Below are 23111 nucleotides of genomic sequence, written 5' to 3'. Positions count from 1 at the left end.
ACACACACACACACACACACACACACAGTGAGGACCCACCAGCTACCCAAGCTCCAATCGCTCATTAAAAAAAAGTGCCCACTTTAGATCCTCATCTCGGCAAATACATACCACAGAGCTCTGCTATAGTAATACAAAAGTCTTTTTTTCTCTTTCCCTCCTCCATCCTCCTCCTTCTTTTCTTTTTTCCTCTTTTTTTTCACAGGTGTCAGAAGAGATTTCATGGCCTGTGCGTATGTGTGAATTTGCCACACCCCTTTTGAGTGCTAATTTACCCTTTTAGGTTTAATCTCCCCGTGAGTGGCTTTCCTCGCCCTTTAATTAGGCTATGGGGAGTCGACACCAACACTAAACACACATGCTTAGACTTTGAGGCACACACACACGCAACTAACACACACACGCTCAAATACTGCAGAAACACACTCGCAGACTTGAGACACACTCTTGCTAAGACAGTCCTCATCGGCCCTCTGCGGGCCTCTTTCACACTCTGGCTCCCCTCAACCGCACCAGTCACCAAGACGGGACCAAAAAAAATGAGAGAGAGAACAAGAAAGAGGAAAAAAGTGAGATATTCTGTACTGGTGAGAGGATAGAGGGAGGCGGTGGTGGTGGCTGGGGCGATCATCTCTGAACTTTCCCCCTTTCCAATCTGTTCATCACAGTTAAAGCCGCGCTAGGCAACATCGCACTTTGGTGCCCAAGTGGCAGCGGGAGATTCAGTAGCTGTTTGAATTTTTGAAAGTTTGAAAGACTTCATTACTCAGAAATCATGTAAGGTGGTGTTGCTAAGCTGTGCACTCCTTGGACCTAAATTCGAGCGATTTTTTGTGCGGTGGAGAAGAAAATATTTCGCAGCAGGTTCAGCCATTGTTAGTGAGTCTGTCATTCTCTGAACGCAGCGCTCATTCACTACTGTTTAGGAGACATTTTTGTATTTTGCCCATTTCGATTCATCATGTACTGTGTGCTGAGATTTCACACCAGTGACCATATCTTGACACCTGAATTTAAATTAAATAGGGTGAATCTATGGGGGGGTTGGGGGGGACCTACCAGACACTGGGTGTTTAGAACAGTAAATGTAAAAGCTTTCATGAACTGGCTATAGATTGACTCACTATTGTATTATATAGGGATAGAGAGTTGCAAAAACGCACAGTGACTTATATTTATTTATTTTTACTTTAATACCCCCCAGATGTCTTTGCTCTCTGGACTCTCATCTTGAACTGCCTCCTCCCTCTCTCCCTATGCCATCTCTTCAAAACACCACCTGCACCAGCACTAACTTCATGCTTAAACTCCTCTCCTCCACTTCCACACTTTTTCCCCCCTCCTTTTTTTTCTCCAAACAGACCACAGAATTACCCAAACAAAACTGGGCACTAAAGAGGAAAATACAATAACAGCAGCGGCGAGAGTGGCTCGTTATGTTGGAAATAAGAGGGCACTTAATTGGGGTCTGATAGCCTAATAGGCAGCCCCTCTGATTACCAACTCTGCACATTGGCTTAAATTAGCCTGCTGATGAGCAGCCAGGGGATTCAATTATGCTGGGGGAGAAATAAGGGGCCCTAATAGGCCACTGTATCAGGAAGCATGGGATTGGGCTGGGCTAAAGCACTGGTAATTGGTTGTTTAGTTGGGGAAGTTGAGCCCGTTGGTAATTAGAGATGCCGAGACGTTCGGAGAGCCACCGAACAGACGACACACAGCGGCTAGAGAGGCAAAAAAAGAAAACAAGGGTCCTTGGCACAGCAAAGGGGGCAAAGGTCACAGTGGAGATCTTAGAAGCGCACTTCACCCAATGAGGGTTTAGATCGAGGAAAACATGTTGGTACTAGGAGCTGTGTTGACTCAGAAAAGGTCAAGAAGGGGCAAGATGGGCTGAAAGTGAAAATCAACAGTCTGGCCTTGTCTCAATCTGCACTCTTCTACAATTTCCGCCTCTGCTTTCTTATCTTTCCACTCCATCTTTCTTGCTCACCTTTTCCTCTCTCATCAGTAACTACTTCTTTCCTCTGCCTCCTCACACTTCTCTCCCTTACTTCCTATTTTTCCTTCTGTCTTCTAGCCATTTCCCTTTTTTTCTTTCTTCCTCGTCTCTCCTTGTCTCTGTCCATCTCTCCAGGCTGGCAGGCAGGGTTAGCTGTTAGCGGTAGCAGGATATGTACAGTGTGTCTGACTTGAGGAAGATGGGGGATTGAATTATGGATGAGGCTTTACAGGAGCCGGCGGCCTGTCTGGTCCCATATTCACCGTCCCATACAGGGAGAGCAGCCCTGCCCGCGAGCATCCCCTCAATACGTCACTCACAGGAAGTGTGTGTGTGTGTGTGTGTTTTGTGCCTACATATGTGCATATCACAGCACACTCCAGTGTCTCAGACAAGGCATTGTTTTCTTGCAAACATACAACGATTTTGCACCTTGCACCATCCACCTTGACCTTGTCATCACCACCCCACAATCAAGAGAGCCTAGGTCAGGAACACCACAGCAATATGCTGCGTTCACACTGTGGCATAAAAACAGCAATACCAGATGGCATTGTGGGATGCACAACCAACAACAATGGCAAACTGCCTTCTCATTGCCAGTGTGGTTTTGATAAATAAGAGGTTTGATAAATAAAAAAAAACAACCATTTCAAGATGTCTAAGGATATATTTTATAGAAATGATTCAACATGATCGGCACTGTAAATTAATAGGAAGCCAAAGCAGGGAATTGGAGTAGTTTGGATGAATTGCAGCTTTTTTGGGAGAGGTTTTTCCAGTCTAAAGTGTTCCCACGGTCGGCCGCACTTTATGCCAGTGTTGGTGGAGTTTAGCACCGTTGTTCTCGTACTGAAACAACATAATAACATTGTTATTGTTTCAATAACACAACAACATACCACAATGACAAATTTAATCCATCTTTTACGTTTATTATACGGTTGACAGATGAGCTTGTGTCCTACATCAGCCAACCCACGGTTTTAATATGGTGTCACAGGAGCAAAAACAAGCACATGGCGTCGTATCAGAGCAGCCATCAAACTGCATGAATACGCCTCAGATTTCCAGAAGTTGGCCCAAGGCTCTGACTCCAGGCAGAAGCATGTAATTGGACGTCCATGACCGTATCTCACAATGACACCAGACTGCTGATCATCGTTCACAATGTAAACATTTTGTCTGCGGTGGCCTAAAGATGGCAAAGACATACAATGTGGATGTAGCTTAAGCTAGGGAGCAACAAGTAAACCGCTGCTCCTCTGTCTCCGTACTGTACGGATGGGAGTGTCAGTCAAGGCCCTCGATGGCCACTAAACAGCTGAGAGGAGGCTCTCGGAGTGGCACTAAGGGGAAGGGAAGGGAAGGGAAGAAGAGGAGGGAACAAAAGGCCGTTTGTTGTGGCTGATGTGTGATAAATGCAGCCGGTTGGGGAAGTTTTCACGCTCGTCGGAGCAGGTCATTATGCAGGAAACGCTGCTCGCTCGGCCCAGACCGGCCCTGGATCCGTTTACTGAGACACATGCAACCAACGGTGTGTGTTTTTCCCTAAATTGCTTAGCAACCCCCCACCCCCCCACCAACACACACATACACACACACACACACACACACACACACATAAACACACACACAGAGAGACCCCTCGTTGCATGTCCCCTGGGGCACACTCACACTGAGCAGCCGCTTCTCAACTGTAATATCTCAACCAAGACTACATGTGGAGTGTGGAGATGGGAGCGAGGAGGCATTCAAACACAGAGAAACACTCCCAGAGAGGGACATTTAGAGGTGGGATGAAGGGGCAGAGAGAGAGAGGGAGAGAGAGAGAGAGAGGGAGAGAGAGAGAGAGAGAGAGAGAGAGAGAGAGAGAGAGAGAGAGAGAGAGAGAGAGAGAGAGAGAGAGAGAGAGAGAGAGAGAGAGAGAGAGAGAATACACAGTTTCAGGTTTAAAACAATCCAGTTCAGTTCTCAAAGAAAGGCGTTTCCAGGGAAAAACAGTCCAGATAATACAACAGGGATGCTGAAAGGTGTTCCTCCATGGGGGAATACTCCAATTAACACCCCAATACTAGCCTGGGCTCAGCTTCAAGTTCATGCATGCAGTTTGTTAAATTAGCATGGGATATGATAGGGAGACACAAGGAATAACAGGCACAAAGATAGACACTGATGTAACTGAGTAGAGCACATACCTCCGCCAACACTATGCTTTTGTCAAGATATGCCAGTTCCACATGTTGGATTTGCAGCAAATGTTAATAATTTCTTCCATGCCACATTACCAACAGAGATGCACACATTTTCTAAACCACCCTGTGGTTTAGACCCCCAGTGCCCCCATGTTGTTTGATTGGGCCAATAATGGAGGGTTTGACTCTTCTTATGTCTGCTGTTAGGCCACAAAGTTTGATGGTGTTACGTTAATCCGTTAGAAGTTATATGCCATTTTATGAGAAGCCAAGCCTACTGCCATGCCCCCTTTTTTTCTATTCATAACCTCTTGAGATATCCTGCTAACAGGGAATGGGGCAAAAACATAACGTCCGTCCAAATCTGCTGGTGGAGGTAAAAATTTCTATCAAGACATACTGTAGGCCACAGAAGGCTACTGAATTTTTCAGGCCAAGTTCAGCTGATATTAAGCCACATTCACATGTGGACAGCAGATAAGAAACAGGATAAAATTTATGTTCTTTGAGTGAAGACAGAGACACCCCATCTCTGATTTTGCAAGATATAGCTCAAAGTAACTGAACCTATGCTGTGGCAGCATCAGCACAATGAACCACCCTGTTCAACTGATTTTATCATCATACATAGCAGAATTACTTTTTTTGTTAATGTCTGTCATGTGAAAGCAACATAAGGCAGGTGACATAAAGATGCAGGTTCACCACCACTAATGCTGACGACTTGATGTCCTATAGGTGTTTTTCAAAGCACTGTGGTGCATTGTTTTTTTTTCACATATTTTCCCACATAGAAATGTGTCAAATATAACACATTGTTATTAGAAACAGATGTTGATTTTATCGCCGGTGTCTGCGGCTTCTTTCACGACGTCGACACGGTGTCATATGCGCTGGGATACCAGGACACATTTGCATGACATACACACCTGTCCTCCGCAATCCACACTAAGACAACACACCGCTGTAACACAATACCCAAGTAAAACTCAGGAGAGTAATGTTTCATTACACGAAGAACAGAAGGGGAAGCAGGGGAGGGGGGGTGGACGGATGCATAACTTAAGTAAAAGCCATCGAAATGCATATTTGTTTACAGATTTGTGTAATAAGGAAAAAATATATGCAAACAAATGAATTTGCCTGTGGTTGTAACTGTGTATTAAGATCATCACTTACAAGGCCAGGTCTCCCCTAGCCCTCTACGGTAGCCATCCATCATGCATTATTAAGGAAAATAGAATCTGCACAAAGCAGCAACAATGCCTTGAAGAATTTTATTTTTTATTTTTTGGTGCTAAGCACTAAGCAGCAGATCCAAGTACTCAGCCGATGTTGGCTAATTACAAAGCATTTGATCGCTATGCCCCCAAGATCTGCAATTATAACCTTGGTTGAAAATTAGGGAAATATTTCACAATTAAAAACAGTGGAATGAAGACGCTCTGACAATGCTAATGGCGATGACCCATCTGTGTGTGTGTATGTGAGAGAGCCGTTTCAGGTACTCAACAGGACAGGAGGCTGATTTAACAAACCCACTGCCCTCCAACCACAGCTGACCTCGCTGGAGGGAGCTAGCAAAGAAATAAGGAAACGTACCATTTCCCAAGGCTGCACCAATCACAGCATACTTCCAGCGCTATAACTAGAAAGAAAGTTATCGCAGAGGGGTAATATTTAGGGAAGTCACAGCGCACCGAGGTACCTGTAGCTCCAGCTCTGCTGCAGTGCTATCTACGCTCAGATCACACAGGCACCGCCACTTCTTCCTGTCCTATCTCTCTGCAGATCGCACAAGGAAGACAATTGTCATTACCATTTTATTAAAATGTGTCCTATCAGCAACATTTTTTCCCCCCATGTATCTAACCGCCTTTCATTTTTCCTTCTTTTTTTTCCCTCTAATTCTAATCATCATTCCCCTCCATCACTTGCTGGGTCTAATTCCCTCTCTTCCTCCGTTTGCAAAGGACCTCTGCTTTCATCCTTGAGAAGGGCTTTAATTCGAAGTGCGACGCTGAATAAAGAAGGGAAAGGGAGAGAGAGACGAAGAGAGAGAGAGTGATATGGAGAGACAGAGCAGCGGTGGAGACGTCCGGATGTCAATCAATCCGGCGCGAGGGGCTGCGAGGGCCCATGACTAGGGTGCGTTTGATCTGTGTCTTTCAAAGGGGGAACAGCGGGAAGGGCCATCACAGACGATTTGCCTCTCGCTGCCGGCCCCGGTGCCACTCTGACAGAGAGCAATCACAAGCAGGTTAATTCAACATCTACCTTCTTAATCTTTTTTTCCCCTGTCTCTTTCTTTTGGTCTCGTTCTGTCTACTTAGATGAAACGTTGCTCTTTCCACTACCACCCCCCCCCCCCCACTCCCCCCGTTTCCTCTCTTTTGAAAGAGGGAGAAATCACAAGTGCACTTTCAGGGCGTTTTCAAACCACCTATAGTCCATCTGCTTTCGTCTTAATCAGGGGAAGAGTTGTTGCTTTGTTGCATTTACGGATTGGTTTGGTTATATTTCATGAGGAAAAATTTAAAGTGAACTATAATGTATCAACAAAAGCCACGTGGGCGCAGTCATATCCTTCAGCGGTCAGGAATTTGTTGTAGGATTGTTTTTTTCTCTGGGGAAAGAAATGTCAACATCAGCTCCATTTGTAGATCATCACAGTTGCTGTCATTCTTTGGTTCATATCTGTGGTAAGCAGAATGTGAATTTGAGTGTTTCAAGACGACATCTTGATTGGAAGAAGAGGACGCGCTACCTCCAGATGATCTTGCAGGACAACGACTCACAAAACGCATCCATAACATATACTTCACACCATGTTTAACCCATAATGCACAGTGCTTTCTGTAGGTTGGGTGGGATTGTGGTCAGACCATGTTCACCCTCAAAATAAAGCTCCAGAGTTGGTTTGGAAATGCACAGAGAAATCTCTCTCTCTACAAGATTTTGGTATAATTGCTGTGTTCTGATATGGCCAAACGGACCAAACTAAGGGGTTCGAAATAACTGCTCTCAACTAACTAGCTGTGGAAACGGCCTCAAACACAAACAAGCCCTCTTCTCCACCAAGGGTTGAGCATGTACGAGGACGACCAGAGGTGAGGGAAATTGCGGGGTGAGAGGGTAGGGAGAGGCATAAAGGTGTACTTGGGTGAGAGGTGAGAGGGTAGGGGAGAATGGCAAGGAGGGAGGTGTGCAGTAAGGTGAAAGGGTGATGGGGAGAGGGAGGGCAGGAGGTGGGGGTGAAGGAGAATACAGTAGAATAAAGAATAAAGTTCATCCTAGAATTTGGAAGAGAATGCGAATTATGCCAACAATAAGTCTGTTTCAGACATAAAAAAAACTTTAAGAGTCAGCACCTGAGGACACAACCCAGATCCATTTTGTTTCAACAGCCAACAAACCACAGTCTAGCCAGAACCATCTATTTCCGCTGCATAGTTTACCGTACACCTCCATATTCCAGTAATGTCCCTGCCTGGCCTCTCTCCTGTGGTACCCCCCTCCAACTCTGCTGCTTTTATGTAAGGTCAGAGGGATAACAGGATAAAGGCTGTCCTCTCTGCTCCTCTGAAGGACAAGCACTCTGCCGATTGGATTTGGTGGCCTTCAAGGACAAAGGAAGAACACTGGGATACAAAGGAGCCAATAGAGAAGGAACAAGATTTCATCTGTCTCTATGGCCTGAGTGATTGGCAGGGACGGCCAGACCAGCAATCTTTGAGTGCTGCCTCTTTGTGGCTGCTTGCCCTCCATCAGCAGTGAATAGCGAGGCTCGATCTACCAACAAAGACACACCCGACTATTCTGGGAGATCTGACCCCTGTGGAATGGAGCTTGAGGAGTGTTGCTGGTGCAGTCAGGTGGTGGTTTAATTCAGTGTGATAATGTATTCAAACTTTGGTTTGTTTTGTGTGTACAATAAGTGGAAGGCAAGGTGGAAGGTAAGAGTTTAGACAAGCAATTTAGTGACTTGAAGGTCGTCGGTTCAAATCCCTGCAACGGCTGGGAAAATGTGAATGCAGAAAGTCAATGAATAATGCTTTCCCAGTTACTGTTGAGGTGCCCTTGGGCAAGGCATTTAAGCACGAATTGCTCCAGTGGCCAATAGAAGAAAACTGTGGTTGCACTGGTCAACTCTGAGATGTGAACGTGTGTAATGGTATGAATGTGAAGCATGGCATTGCTGGAAAAGAGCATGGTTCTCAGTTGACCCCCATACACACTAGTCAGGATGGTTGAGTGTCTCGAGAAAGGAGGTGAAGGATTACATCTAACCGAGAAGCCGTTTTAATACTTTAGTTGTACTTTAGTTTATACTTTAGTTTTCCATATGATTCCAGACTTTTCTGACACCCTTTATATACAGTATGTCTGTAAGCATGCATGTGTGTACAGTATGTTACCTGCATGCAGGTAGGCGAGGTCTGGGTTCTCGATGTCAGGATGATGTTCCTTTAGATGGTTGCGGAACTCCATGGGGGAGTTGGTGGCGTAGTCACATTTAGGACAGTTATACATCTTAACTCCCTCGTGTTTCCCCGTATGGAGAATGTGCTTCCGGATGTTCTCAGCACAGTTAGATCTAAGGGAGACAAACAAAGATAAAAGACTTCATTCCTTTTTGAGTAAAACAAAGATTAAAAGATGAGAGAGTCATGAGGGAGAAAATACAAGATAAATGGTTGGCAATGTTCCCATGGAAGGTTTGCTGTACTAACATTTCGTTTTGTTGCAATGATGACAAAAAAAAGAGCTGAAGTCAAGCTGGGCTTTGGAGCTGAGGGAGCAGACATGTTTGGACAGACTCTCAAAGCATTCATTGACTAAATACGCCTCTGTGAAATAGGCCCACGACCAGCAAAGGACTGAAAAAGACTGCTTTCACAGACAGCAAAACACAACTGGTTACACATATTTACATGCTGCAAAGTCTTTGATCTTCTGTCATGCTTCTGCGTATCTTTTAGATATTTTCTTTCCTTACAGTTGTTCTGTTTAGTGTGTAATGGTGCTGGAAGCTGTGGGTGACTACTGCTGTGAGAATGCGTGAGTGTGTACAGACCTAGTGAATGCATTAGAGATATGTCTTTAGACATCTGTGCTGCAGTATGTATCTTTTGCGGCTGTATGAAAGGTATGGGATTAGTGTTGTACAGTGTGTGTGTGTGTGTGTGTGTGTGTGTGTGTGTGTGTGTGTGTGTGTGTGTGTGTGTGTGTGTGGGTGTGTGTGTGTATGCGGGTCTTTTGGCTGGTCAGATAGGGCAGGCCAAGCAGTGAGCTACTGCAGGGTGTAGGATGTAATGATGTCAGCTCAGAGAGTCACACACAACCCCCTCCTGATTAATGATGCTGCCTGACCTGCTCCCAGGCCCTATCTAAACCTGCCCACGGACACACACACATACACAGACACACAGACACAGACACAGACACAGACACAGACACACACACACACACTAGTGAAACACGTGCATACATAGACATAAACAAACATACACCTCAGTTTACAAACAAAAATAAAAAAATAAATAAAAAAATCTCTCATATGTGCACACAGAGGCACAGATACAGACGTGCACACACGGATATATGAAGCAAACAAATCCATAACAACACACACACATGCACAGGAACACACATAATGCATCATGCAAGCAAGCATGTGCAGTGTAGAACAGTTTCATACACACACACACACACACACACACACACAGCATCATGTGTTGATGGATGGGGCACTCGTGCTCGGTTTGGACCTGACATTCTCGGACAGTATAATACGCAATTACTCTCCCTTATCACCTTGGCCGGGACAATAAAGCCTCACGGTGCCATAGCTCACGCCAGCCAAGGAGAGAATTTGTTTTCACTTTTGCAGAGACACCTCTCTCCATCATGGGGCCACAGTCCATCCCCTGGCCGGCTGCACCGGGGCCCCTCCTATGGCCTAAAAACACATGCCTGGCCCTCACTGGGCTATGTACATGCTGTAGGAAATACTTAACCACAGCCACCGGTGAACAATGAGGGCTCTTCACAAAGCTGAGGACCAGCTGAATGTTATTTTGCGATGCTGCGCTCTCAATAATAGAATAGAGAACACTGTTTTTAAAGCAATAATCTACAATATTTCACATTAATAAATATTGTTTTGCCACTCTCGATAACTGATTGATATAACACCATATGATTCAGCCAATAACCAGATCATTAAAGCTTTTATATTTGCTGTTCTAAACACCCGGTGTCTGCTGGGTCTTTGCTGGGAAAAATCCTCTGCCGCATTTTTACATGATGCGTTTTACATCTCTGGTTTAACATGAGCAGTGATAGCCACCATGGCTGATCGGACAAAAAAAAGAGCGCCACCTGTAGAAATCAAACTTCATCAACAGTAAATCCAAGGTGTAACACGTCACACTGGGCACACTGATTGACAAGTGATCTCTGGGAAGTGCAGTGCAGAAACACCACAGACCAACAGACTGCTTCACAACAAAGATGGAGATAAAATTTAAAACAAAGATATCGCAAAAAGTAAAACAAAAACAAACAAAAAAATGAAAAATTAGTTTCTCAAGGATTAGCACTTTAACTAGATTTCAGGCCACATTTCGACCTCTTGAAGGTCTTGATCAATGTTTGGATGTAAAATCAAATGCATCAAGTCTAATTAATCAGGACAATAGGAGAAAAAAGTATCCAAATGAGTCAGATTTTCTTCCTGTGTTTCATCCATTGACTGATGGTGCATGCAGACGTGCGTAAACCCCAATGTTTACACATATTCTCAATCACTAATCCAGCTAATTAATTGGTACATATTGTTTCAATTACATTGTTATCACCCATCACTGGCATAACGATAACAGGTTCACAGACACATCATGGCTGCATCTGTTGACTGTTTATCTACATAGGGGAAAAAGAAAATACGGATTGTGAGAGTGATGAATTGTCACATGCTTATGAATTATCGTAAATTATGGTGCTAAAAATGCATTTAATATGAAAAATGAACTGATTTCTTATTCGGGAGCAGGAGCATAAATAGATAAAATTTGAAGCAGAGCTAAAAGGTTCTAAAGAGAGCGCGGGTGGATTCCTAGGGGGGCCTTGCTATCGCTCAGATATGGTAATGGCGTAATTGTCATATTAAAACAACACAACGTGCGTTTAGGAGTCAGCAGGTGTCACAGTTAGTGAAAGCCCACACCAGCCCTCCTACTATACACCATATTAATTAGTCCAACACTGTTTCAACTTCCTCCCCCATCCACGCACTCACCATGGGAATCAGCCATACTGACGCTCGACGGATATATCACCCCATCTCTTCTCTTTCTCTCTCACTCTCCCCTTTATTTTATCCATTTCCATATTCCTCCTCCCAACGAGCGTATGGTAATGGGAGAGGTGTAATTGAGAGGCGCTTCGTTAGAGAAGATTTAAATGTGTGTCTTTGTGTGTGTTAAGAGTTGGGGTTGGGGTGCAGGGGGTGCGGGGGGATCTGTGGTCGCTTCTATGCCAAGGAAGCCCAGTCATCATCATTAATGCTTCCCTCCTCCCTCGTCTCTCCCTTCACTTCACAAGGTCGCCGGCCTTCCTGGCATTGACGGCAAGCGTGTCGTCCTCAAAGCCGCCGTCACCCCAAATTGAAAGAGTCTATTTTCGCGGGTAGATTGAAACGCGAGCGGTGTAGCATTCGATAAACAATGGTAGTCCTCCAAGGATGGTAATGCGGCAGAAGTCAGAGGCTAGATATCAATTAGACCATTTAAGATGCCACTGTGGCTCTAATGAGAAAAAAAACCCTCACTGTGAACAATAGAAATCATCACTTAAACACTGAAGCGAAGAAGTTTTGTCGGCCTGCATAAATAGGTGGAGAATAGTCAAATAGACGCGGTTAATTGACAGCCCAGGACTCCCAGTGCAATATCATTAGAATATTTACCACTATTCCCTAACTATAATTATCCCCCTCTATTATCTATCTCTGTCTGAATAATAGATGAGTGGCATTTGATACATCATTCACTCCCCACTCATTTACATGCATTTGAGGAGTAGCCTTGATGGAGATAACATCGTATCAAGTGGGATCCATAGATGTCATAGTTAGCATCAACATCTCCTGATATGGATATATTACTAGTGCAAATCATATGTGTATACCCACAAATCAGGCTAAAACATTTCTATAATTAAGCATTGTTAATCACACAACTGCTTCATTTGACTTGGACCTAAATATCTTTTACAACTGCATCATATTTATTTCATAAGCCCAGCCCATATTGAAAGGTCAAGCGCACTAACTCATCTAGTAGCTCCTTATCTCGGTCAGGCCACTAGAGACGGCGGGGTTTTAAACATGTATTCAGAGTGTAAAAGCAGGGCGAAGGCTAGGCCCCTCATGGCTGTCTGAGGCCCCGCATTCAATTCCTCATCCTCACATTAGCAAGCCAGCGGGGCTCTTCCTTCTCCCCAGCCTCCCTTCTCCTACCACCCACCCCCTTCCCTCCCCTCCGAACCCCTCAGCGCCCCTGGGGCCACCAAAAATGTTAATTGGGCTTCTAATTTGCTGTTTCATTTGCCACAATCTGTAATGATCATTTAGTATCAGCGCAGGAACAATGGGGCCAAGGAACATTTGGCCCGTGCTGGTCTTCCTTGGACTCTCCATAAAGCTTAGAATATGCACTACCCTATATACAGTATCTAGAGCTTGATGTTAGGGTTACAGCAATGTATTAGCTTTCTATCGGGCCGATATTGGCCTTTTATTAAAAATCACATCAGCCAGTCAGTGTTGTCCACCTCTGATATGATGGATATGATGCAGTTTGTTTGATTATGTATTTATGGCATAATTGATCAATACTATACTGGTTGTATATGGGAAGCCCTTAACCTGAATAGATTCTGATGAAAGATTAGATTTAACACAAGTATACATGAATATGTTTATTATTATTATTATTCAATTTCAATGGCGTGTTTAAGTGGACAATGGTCTAAAATCTGGACCATGGTCTAAAATCTGTTTCAGAGGTTTTTCCATTATACCAAGAATGAAATTCTGGGGGAAACACTGACTTTTTGGTTGGGTTGGGTATCAGCAGCTTCAATCAAAAAATATTGACATTGACACCACCCCATATCAGTCAAATTCTGAAGAGCAGACATCGGCAGACAGGATGAAATACTGAAAATATTGTCTATCAGCAGCTTCAATCCAAAAATATCGGTATCAGTCTCTTCAAAAACCCACAGTGGTCGATTCCTAGTTGACATATATAAGAAACACCTAGTGATAACTTTTGGCAGAGCTTCAAAGCTCTTTACTAAGATATCATTAGGACAAGGTGACATGATCCTTTGATAATCACAAAATAATAGCCCAACTACAATTATTACATCTCAGCAGTGCATTTTTTCTAGGTCAGATTGCATGCAAAAGACAGATGAAATGAGTCGAGTGCTACAATGCGGCGGAGCAGGTGTGGAAGCCACCAAAATGACTTTGTCACAGAGGGGAAAAAAACGAATGAAGAGTACATCTAAAACCAATGATGGGTTTGAGATCATTCCCTTTCACACTCTTCTGCCACAACCTGAGGAGGAAGAGCAGGATGAGAAGGGGGGTGGGGGGGAGAGAGAGAGAGAGAGAGAGAGAGAGAGAGAGAGAGAGAGAGAGAGATGGAGAGAGAGAGAGAGAGAGATAGAGAGAGAGAGCGAGAGAAAGAGAGAGAGAGAGAGAGAGAGAGAGAGAGAGAGAGAGAGAGAGAGAGAGAGAGAGAGAGAGAGATGGAGATGTGCAACGCCAGCCAAAACTTTTTCAATTTCACCGACAATTTCCTGTGTAATTACTGATGTGGTATGATGGTGTTTTAATGACAGGGACCTGCCAGTGACAGTGACATTGTGAGTGTGTGTGTGTGTGTGTGTGTGTTGGGGGGGGTTCTGGCTGGGCCTGTTGATGATGGCAGAGTGATGAGATGGAGCCGTGCTGAGGAGATTAGACCTGTCTGCCCTCCACCACTCCCACCCACCCTTCACACACACACACACACACAAACATACACACACTAATACACACTCACACAAGCCTCTAGCATTAACAACGCCACTCTCCCTCCCCCACCCCAAACCACCCTACAATGGCACCTGCTATCTTGCCATCACACACACACTCACACACCCGATATACCCCCCGACCCACACTCACCCTCCCACCCCCACCTATCAACCCCCCGATCATCAGTGCCATGGCGGCGGCCATCAGCGCTTCCAAGCGTGGTTGGGTCAATGAGCCGGTACCTGTAGTCGCACCAGGGGCAGCGATACGGTTTCTCCCCGGTGTGAACGCGCTTGTGCCGCGATAGGTGGGACTGCGTGGTGGAGGCGAAGTTACACAGCTTACATTTGAAGGGTCTCTCTCCTGTGGGTGAGAGAGAGGGAGTGGGGGTTAAAAAGATAAGAGATAGACAATGATGATGATGATGAGAGTAGCATGACGTGGATATTTGCACACAATAAACACACACTCATAAACATACAAACTATTCTCTGGTAGAAGGTTACAAACACCAGGGTTTGACAGGATTTATGTAGACTTGCTGCTGACTTTTTAAGGCATTCTTAATGCGCCCTGGAATTGATATTTATACCGATAAAAAAAACAAAAAAAAACACAAAACAAAATGGAAACAAAGCTGGCAAAATCAGCCCTAAATGTGAGGAAACACTGAATCCTGGTCATTTTTGGCATGAAAATTGTCAGATTGAAAGATATTAAATAATGGCACAAAATATTGTCAATCAGCAGCTTGAAACTAAAAACATTGGTATCAGTAGCGGCCTTCCAAAACCCAACTCGGTCTGAAAAGCAGACACTGTCAGACAGGACGGCGCTTTTATAGGCAGCTGTATGACAACAGATTTGAATATGCATCTAAATCAGTGGAATTGACACTTGTCAACACAGGAGAAGAGGACAGAAATTGGAGGTTTCGGGGTAAAACGGCACAGAAATTGAGGAGCAAACAAAATGAATTATGAAAACCTAAATGAATATTTATAACAGGATTCTTGATCCTTGGGCGCCTGCCAGACAACGGTTAAGAACAGTATTTGTTTCACTATCCCAATTTCCAAAAAAGCACTCGTTATTGACAGCCTATCTGAAAAATGCAATTTCCCTAAGCGACAGAATGACATGGTGAAATGATAACTGAAATTAAAAATCTCAGATTCAGTCATCCATACTGGTACACATGCCTATCACTGACAGCGGCGCTTCACACTGACGTGTACGTGCGTGTGTGTGAGTGTGTGTGCGTTTGTATGTGTGTGTGAGATAGCAAATAGGTGTGTAAACTGTGTGTAAAAATATTCCTCAGTGTCAATCAAGGTCTAAGATGATGAAGGTCCACAAATACAACCTCTGTAAGTCTGTGTGCTTATGATTGGTATACACACATGTACATGAATTGTTCATATGGTGTGTGTGTGTGTGTGTGTGTGTGTGTTGCTTACCTGTGTGTTGGCGTCTGTGTTTGGTGAGAGCGTGTCTTGTGCCTCCCGCAAAACCACACAGGTCACACAGGTAAGACTTCTCTCCTATGGAGAGAGAGAGAGAGAGAGAGAGAGAGAGAGAGAGAGAGAGAGAGAGAGAGAGGGAAGCATCAAGGATGGAGGGAAAGTCAGAGAGGGAAAAGAGAAGAAAAGGGGGCGAACATTACAATGGAGAGATAGCAAGAATGAGAAGGAAAAAAGAAAAAGAAGAGAGAGATGGTTGTTGTTATTTTTTTTTGTCATATATCTGTTATTTAATCAGGTACAATACGATCCCGATCTCTGTTTCAAGAGAGACCTGAGAACAAAAAAAATTCATAAAGATGACAAACAAAATACATAACACAATTCAATCACATGTTCCTCCAACATACAGAGGCAAGGCAAGACAGCTTTATTTGTATAGCACATTTCATACACTGAGGCAATTCAAAGTGCTTTACAGAGTAATAAAAAATACAGTATAGATAAAAAATTAACAATTTAAAAAGTGCAAAAGTAGACAAGAGATCCACAAGATAAAAGACTTAAAAAGTAAACTAGTGCAACAGAGGGGTATATACAGGCTTCATGAAGCCGAAATTTAAGACTTTAGACCATTTTAATGTCAAAGACCATTTTAAAATATATTTTATTGTTTTAAATTGGATATTCTGAATTGAGGGGAAAGTGTGGGTGGAGGAAGAGAATGACAAATGTTCTCCACTTCCTCAACAACTACTGTTGAGATGCCCTTAAGCAAGTGAAGCTGCTCAGTGACTGACAGTGGAAGACTGTGGTTGTACTGGGCAGCTCCCAGTGTGAATGTGTGTAACTGTATGAATGTGAAGCAGGTTGTTGCTGGAAAAGAGCAAGGTTAAAAAAATATATATACCTGTATTGAAGACATTTTCATACTTTTTAAGGTCTTACATTTAGCTTCTTTAATTTAAGACGTTTTTTTTAAGGACAGTTTAAGCACCTACCTGAGACATACATTAGATATAAGGCAATTGCAAGCATCGCGGACAACATGAGATGTGAAGGAGATGGTTACAGAAAGTTAGCAGAATGAGAGACGAGAGAGAAGACAGGAAAAAAGTGAGCTAATGGATGAGAGAGTAAGATGGGAATGAGGAGAGAAAGACAGAAACAGAAAGAAAGGACAGACTGAACAGATGAGCAGCGGGTCTAGTTGGTTAACAGATGAGCCAAGCAGAAGTCACAGATCACTAGTGTATATCCATCAGAGCTCTCACAGCTAACTAATTCCTCCAATCAGATGGATCCGTGTAAATATGTCAAATGGGGGACGGGAAATTGCCAGTGTGGTTTATTGACTGTGATAAAATCTGAAAAGCACCGCTGAACATAATTACATACTTGTCAGAGCCATAAAAATTAGCTTTATTATCAATGGGATGGTTTTGTACAACTTCATTTGGGGGCGATGCCTTCCAGATGGGGAGCGTGGAGAGCTTTTTTACACTCCTCCTCTCTTCCCTGCATCTGGCTCTGTCATTAACAGCATGATGCTCTCTCTCTCTCTTTCTCTCTCTACCTCTCTTTCTCTCTCCCGCTGCAAACAAGCAGACACACACTCCTGCACACACACACAGCAACATTTGTATGGAGACAGACCCAGATGAATGTGGGTGTGCTAGGCACACACATGCATGCGCGTGCAAACACATGCATGCACGCATGCACACACACACACACACACACACACACACACACACACACATTTACAGTCCCAGATGAATGTGGCTATGCATGTCACACACACGCACGTACGTACGCACACACATACATATGGGGATAGACCCACATGATCATGGCTGCACATGCCACACATTAAAAAACCAACACACACATACACTCACACATACACACACACACACACACTCACACATACACACACACACACACACACAGAGTATAGCTGCAGTCGAGATCACCATCACTTAAATATTCATCTAAATGCTGATGTTGAACTTCAGCTCTCACTACACATTGATAATACATTTGGGTGACTCTCCCAGCTGGGCCTCAGCAGCGCTCTGCTCCTCTTCTGCACAGATAGCAGCTTTCACTGAGTCCACAGAGACAAAGCAGCCTCAAGTTTCCTCTATTACACCCATTTAAAACCACTCGACTGTGAGAAGAGTTTTAATGCAGTGCCACTTACAGGGGAGAAAAACAGCCTTAAAAAGGTGCATTCGTTAGCCGATTCATACGGGTTCACTTTCCAATCCCAAAATCACTGGCCTTTTACGTAATAATCCACAACATTTTCATATAAATAAATGTCTGTTTTGCTACTCTCGATCAATGATTGATCTAACACAATAATGATTTAGCCTATGTGCAGTTCATGAAAGGTAGGCCTTTTCCTCCGGTGCACAAGAAGTGATGTGCTTTACGTCTGTGGTTTGTTTAGAATACATAGAAGAAGAACTGGGTAGTTAGCATGAGCAGTGATAGCCACCATGGCTGAACAGACAAAGAAAAGAGTGCCACCTACAGAAACTCAAACTTCATCAACAGAAAACCCAAGGAAAAAGACGTCACAGTACAGGACACACTGTTTGATTGACAGCTGATCTCTGGGAAGTGCAGTGAAGAAACACGACAGCAATGAGCGCTGAGCACCAAAATGGAGGCAAAATAAAAAACGAATGGGGACATCAGGGATTACTACATAAAAAAGCGACAAAAAAAACCAACTACCTGCTTTCCTACGTGACTAAACCATGTAGGAGTTACTACGGGTCTGGTCAGGCCTTTTTTCCTATCGGCGCTGGTCCCTCCTCCACAACTCCCCTCTCCTCCTCCCTCCTCTCCATCTCTCATTACGCCCCACGCTACAAGACCCCACCACAGAAAAATCCATAGCCATCGATCCCTGTGCCCAGCCGCGGTCGCCACAATTATTCTTGAGGAGGAAACGTTGGCGATAAATTACATGTGTGCTTTTCATCTGCTGCTCGGTGGCGGTGAGCCCTCTGAGGACCCGGGTGGGGACGGCGGGGTGGGTGGGGGTGAGGGTTGATGGGGTGGGGGTTGGGGGGGGGGGGGGGGGGGGGTAGTGGAGGAGTGACGCGCTGCTGTCAACACCGGAGGCTCCGGCTGGCTAAAGAGGCATGGAACCCCCCCTCACACACACTATACGGCCTTCCATTGACTACAATCCCCATCCTCTTAACCTTAACCCTTACCCTAGCCCTAAACTAATTCTAACATTAACCCTAAACCCAAGTCCTAATCCCCAACTAGCTCTACCCTTAACCCTGGCTAAAGCGGCATGGAACCCCCCTCACACACTATACGGCCTTCCATTGACTACATTCATTCCCCATCCCCTTAACCCTAACCCTAACCTAAACCAAATCCTAACTCTAACCCTAACCCTAAACCCAAGTCCTAATCCTTAACTATCTTTAAACTTAACTCTTACCCTCATCTAAATCCAATCCTAACTTTAAACCCAACCCCTAAACCTAAACTATCCCATTGTAGACCAAAATTTCCTCGCTAAAACTCAAACTGATTTTTACAAGGTTAGACGTACAAGAACACAAACAGACACACACACACACACACACTCACAAACAAACACAGGTCGCAAAAAAGCTCAGTTTAGACCCATACACAACCCAGTTTACCCAATATCCATCACCGGACATGGGAACGGTCTAGAAAAACACACTTCCTGCTAATGTGTCTGCACTGAAATCCCTTAAACTTTTGGGCAAATTTTCATATTGGCTCAGCGCTTCTTTTCTTTTGTTCCCATGATCTGCCTCAACCACCCCGCCCCCTTACCGGAATTAAATATGCCTTATTGCAAGACAATAAAAGAACTTTGAAGTCAAAATATACAACCTCTCTTTGCATATGTGTGTGTGTGTGTGTATGTGTGTGTGCGTCTATATCTGTGTTTTAAATAACCCCGGAGGAGTCTGCATGCAGCTATAATTGCCTCCCTCATTAGTTATGTTTTAGCAGGAGCGGATGGGAGGGCAATTAATTTTACCGCTTAATTTTTGACACGGAATCCGCCGCTGTATTGATGTGCTCGCCATTTTGGGCCTCATTTTTCAGGGAAATTAATTGACAAAGTGCGAAGATTTATCAGCATATCGCCAGATTAAGCGACAAACTGAAGCAATGAGGAAATCAATTGTGGCCCTGTCGCTGTGCTCACCCCCCCACCCCCACCCCCGCAACGCCCAAGAGCCTGGGAAAAGCTGGGCGGGTCGGACGCAGTGCACTTATTTATTTATTTGAGTCGCTCATTCATCAGCCGTTACAAATGACCCTGGCGGCTGACGACCACCAACCCCCCCACCCCCCCACCCCCACCCCACCCCACCACTCTTTCCTCCTCCTCTTCCTCCTCCTTCTCCTCAGACAAGACTGGTGTGTGAGGAGGGAGTGATTAACATAAAAAACACACAAATCAGAGAGGAACAATGAATCCCGTTAGAGGCAGGAGGAGGAGAGTTGGAGGTGTTAACATGGAAGGGGGGTGGGGGTGGGGGGTTAGTAGGAAGACAGAGCGACTGCTCTGCTGTTGCTCCTCACACCGAACAGAAGCAAGGCAACAGTAAACATGTCGTCCCACGGAAACGATACGGTCCCCATCACAGCAACAATCAGTAACAAATATGTCACTCCAGCTTGACCTGTAATTGCAGCGCCCCCCCTTGGTCCATTCAGCGTCATTTTAAAAATGCCACAATTCAGCGGTGATGCATCATTCCCCCATGTTTTGTCAAAGATCCGATCAGGGGTGTGTGAGGTATCGCACATGACGGACAGATGAACGAGCGGACGGCGACCGATCCATAGTCCCACCCCTGTTTCATCATGGGGTACAATTTGTCTGTACTGCTTAATGCCATAAATTGAAATCAATTCACTCGTAAACTTTACTTTTACTGTGGGAAATCCTAAACTGGCCCAGGGTAAATTGAATGGAGCAAGCAAACAGTAAACATGTCGTCCCTCACAAATGATGCAGGCCCCGTCTTGGCCAATCAGTAACAAATATGTCACCTTGGTTTGACAAGTAATTGTTGCACGCCCCCCTCTTGGGCCGATCAGTGTAATTTAAAAAATCCCAGAGCGCAGTGGTAAGACGCATCATGCGCACAAATTTTGCCAAAATCTGATTAGCGGTTTCTGATATATCGCACATAACAGATGGATGAACGAACGAAGGAATGAATAGCGACCGATCCATTGTCCCACTCGCTTTCATTCGACTCTTTATTCTTGACTGTTGATTGTGGACTGGACTGCACACTTGACTGTATTTATGGGCGGACCCAAAATATGCATTGTGTATTTCTCTCTTATAAGGTATTTGTATCCGAATGATGTGAATACAGAATCTCAATTTGTATCTAAATGTTGCAGTTGTGTGTATGGTGCATTATATATGATATGATGTATGGTTCTATTTTTGTGTCCTCGAGTCTGTTGTCTGAATGCTGATGTATTCAACCCATGCTGAATCTGTATGGTCCTGTTTCAATATGAGATCATAATGTACTAACATGCTATTTTAAGGGATTAAAAGTACCGTTTCAAACACACCAACTCAGTCAAAACGTTGTTTGCCACAGTAAAAAAAACAAACAAACATTGGTTAGAGTTTTATGGTTCAAACAAAAGAGTTGGATGTGTGTGAGACTCCCCAGTCAGTCGTCCTCCTCCCAGCCTCTCTACATAGCATGCACACATGGAACTCACATCCCCCCTTTTACTTACTGCTCTGTCACCAGGACGGATTAGTTCAACTTTTAAGTTTCCTACTTATTTTATTAGTATTGCAGCTTAGCCATGTGAAGGAGCCCATTTATAACCTTTAAACAGATCACACACACGCTGATAATATTTCAGAGTGTGTCGGGCCGGGAGCTGGAATGCGATTGCAATGATTGCGTGGCTGAGGCTAACCGTCCGACCCGACACCCATTAAGACGACCGTGTGTAGGGTGGGGGGTCGTGGTGGGGAAAATTGCGTTAGCTTTTTTTTGGGTGTCGCTAATCAAGTCACCTCTTGTCAGTCGCTTCCCTTATTTTAGTTTCGATCTCAGTTCTCCCTCTCTCTTACTTTCATACTTGGTCTCCCTCGATCTTCCAAGCTCTCTTTCCCCGTCTCAATCACTTCCCTTACTCTCTTCAAGTCGGTGTTTCTTTACACACACACACACACCCACCCACACACACACAACATAACACACCCCCACCCCACGCCTCTCTCCAGGTGACAGCTAGGTGACAGAGTGATGCCAGCCTGCTGATGGGGAATGATGAGGGCTGGAAACAAATGAAAATAAAACGTCTAATTATGTCAGAGGCACCTTGACGTTACATCACTGTTAAAACACATTTAAAATAACATCCAGCAAGTCTCTCACCCACACACACACACACACACACACACACACTCACACAGCGGGCGCCCATGACGGATGGAGGGCTCTCCTGCAAGCGCTCAGTCAGGCTGTCAGGCCACTGGCTGCTGCTGCTTCTGTCATTGACTTAAAAGGGCATCAAGGAGCTGTGTGTGGGACATTACTGAGGCCGAGGGGAAACTGCTGGGCTGCGGCATAAAGACACTTTCAAAGAGACTGACTCGGGCTCCCATCGAGGGGCTATTATTTGAGACAGTAGCTTCCCACCGCCCACCACACCATCTATCCATCCAAAGTTTTTAGTAAGTAAAAAAAACAAGTACAGACTCTCTACAGTCCCACGGTTTATAGATAGAAAGAGAAAGGAAGGACGCGCCCAGAAAGAAGGTGCTATATAAGGAGACTCCCCATTGACACCAATGTTAAGATTCACATTTTCTGTCTCTCCCTATTTAAGCTTTGGTCATAACTTTGTCTGTATTCTGAGTAAACTTTGTTCCACAAGTTAAAAGGTGGGTAAACTGAGCTTACTTGGGTTTACCTCCCACTACAGTCCTGATTCCAACAATAACATATACATCACATATTTCATTGCTGTTTTTAAGAAACAAATGCATGACCATTGAAATCCAATTGTCGTAAACCATAAAAATGCTCCCTCCCTTCTCATTGCTTCTGGGTTGGAACTCGGCTCAACTTTTAATAGTTCTTTCTGAATATGAGAGGAGGATTGTGGGAGGAGGAAAAGATCTGCAGGCTGGGGACACACAACATGACTGACTGACAAGATTTGCAGTTTATTTTTCTTCTTGCGTCGTAGTGGAACACACACATGACGACCAGCAGGATTTGGGGAACACACCCTTGCCAACCAGATGGATTTAGGGAACACACACTTGCTGACCA

General features: G+C 44.5%; 1 protein-coding gene across 1 annotated transcript in view; it reads right to left on the bottom strand.

Annotated features, from left to right (window-relative positions):
* Nucleotides 1-1644: 1644 nt before the first annotated feature.
* LOC139649254 (zinc finger protein 407-like) overlaps nt 1645-23111 on the bottom strand; it is a 106909-nt gene continuing 85442 nt past the window's right edge. Inside the window, exons 6-9 of the mRNA XM_071525611.1 lie at nt 15757-15840; nt 14539-14659; nt 8616-8794; nt 1645-1724 (exon numbers count right to left, since the gene is read on the bottom strand). Of these exons, the coding sequence (XP_071381712.1) occupies nt 1645-1724; nt 8616-8794; nt 14539-14659; nt 15757-15840 (464 nt within the window). The remainder of the gene's footprint in view (nt 1725-8615; nt 8795-14538; nt 14660-15756; nt 15841-23111) is intronic.

Source organism: Centroberyx affinis, unplaced genomic scaffold (genome assembly GCF_046629955.1).
Source record: "Centroberyx affinis isolate AG114_WGS23_722 - 3 ecotype Tasmania unplaced genomic scaffold, CSIRO-AGI_Caff_v1 ptg001306l_1, whole genome shotgun sequence".
Taxonomy (NCBI): domain Eukaryota; kingdom Metazoa; phylum Chordata; class Actinopteri; order Beryciformes; family Berycidae; genus Centroberyx; species Centroberyx affinis.
Note: the sequence above shows the minus strand (reverse complement) of the source record. Positions and strands in the feature narration are given on the sequence as shown.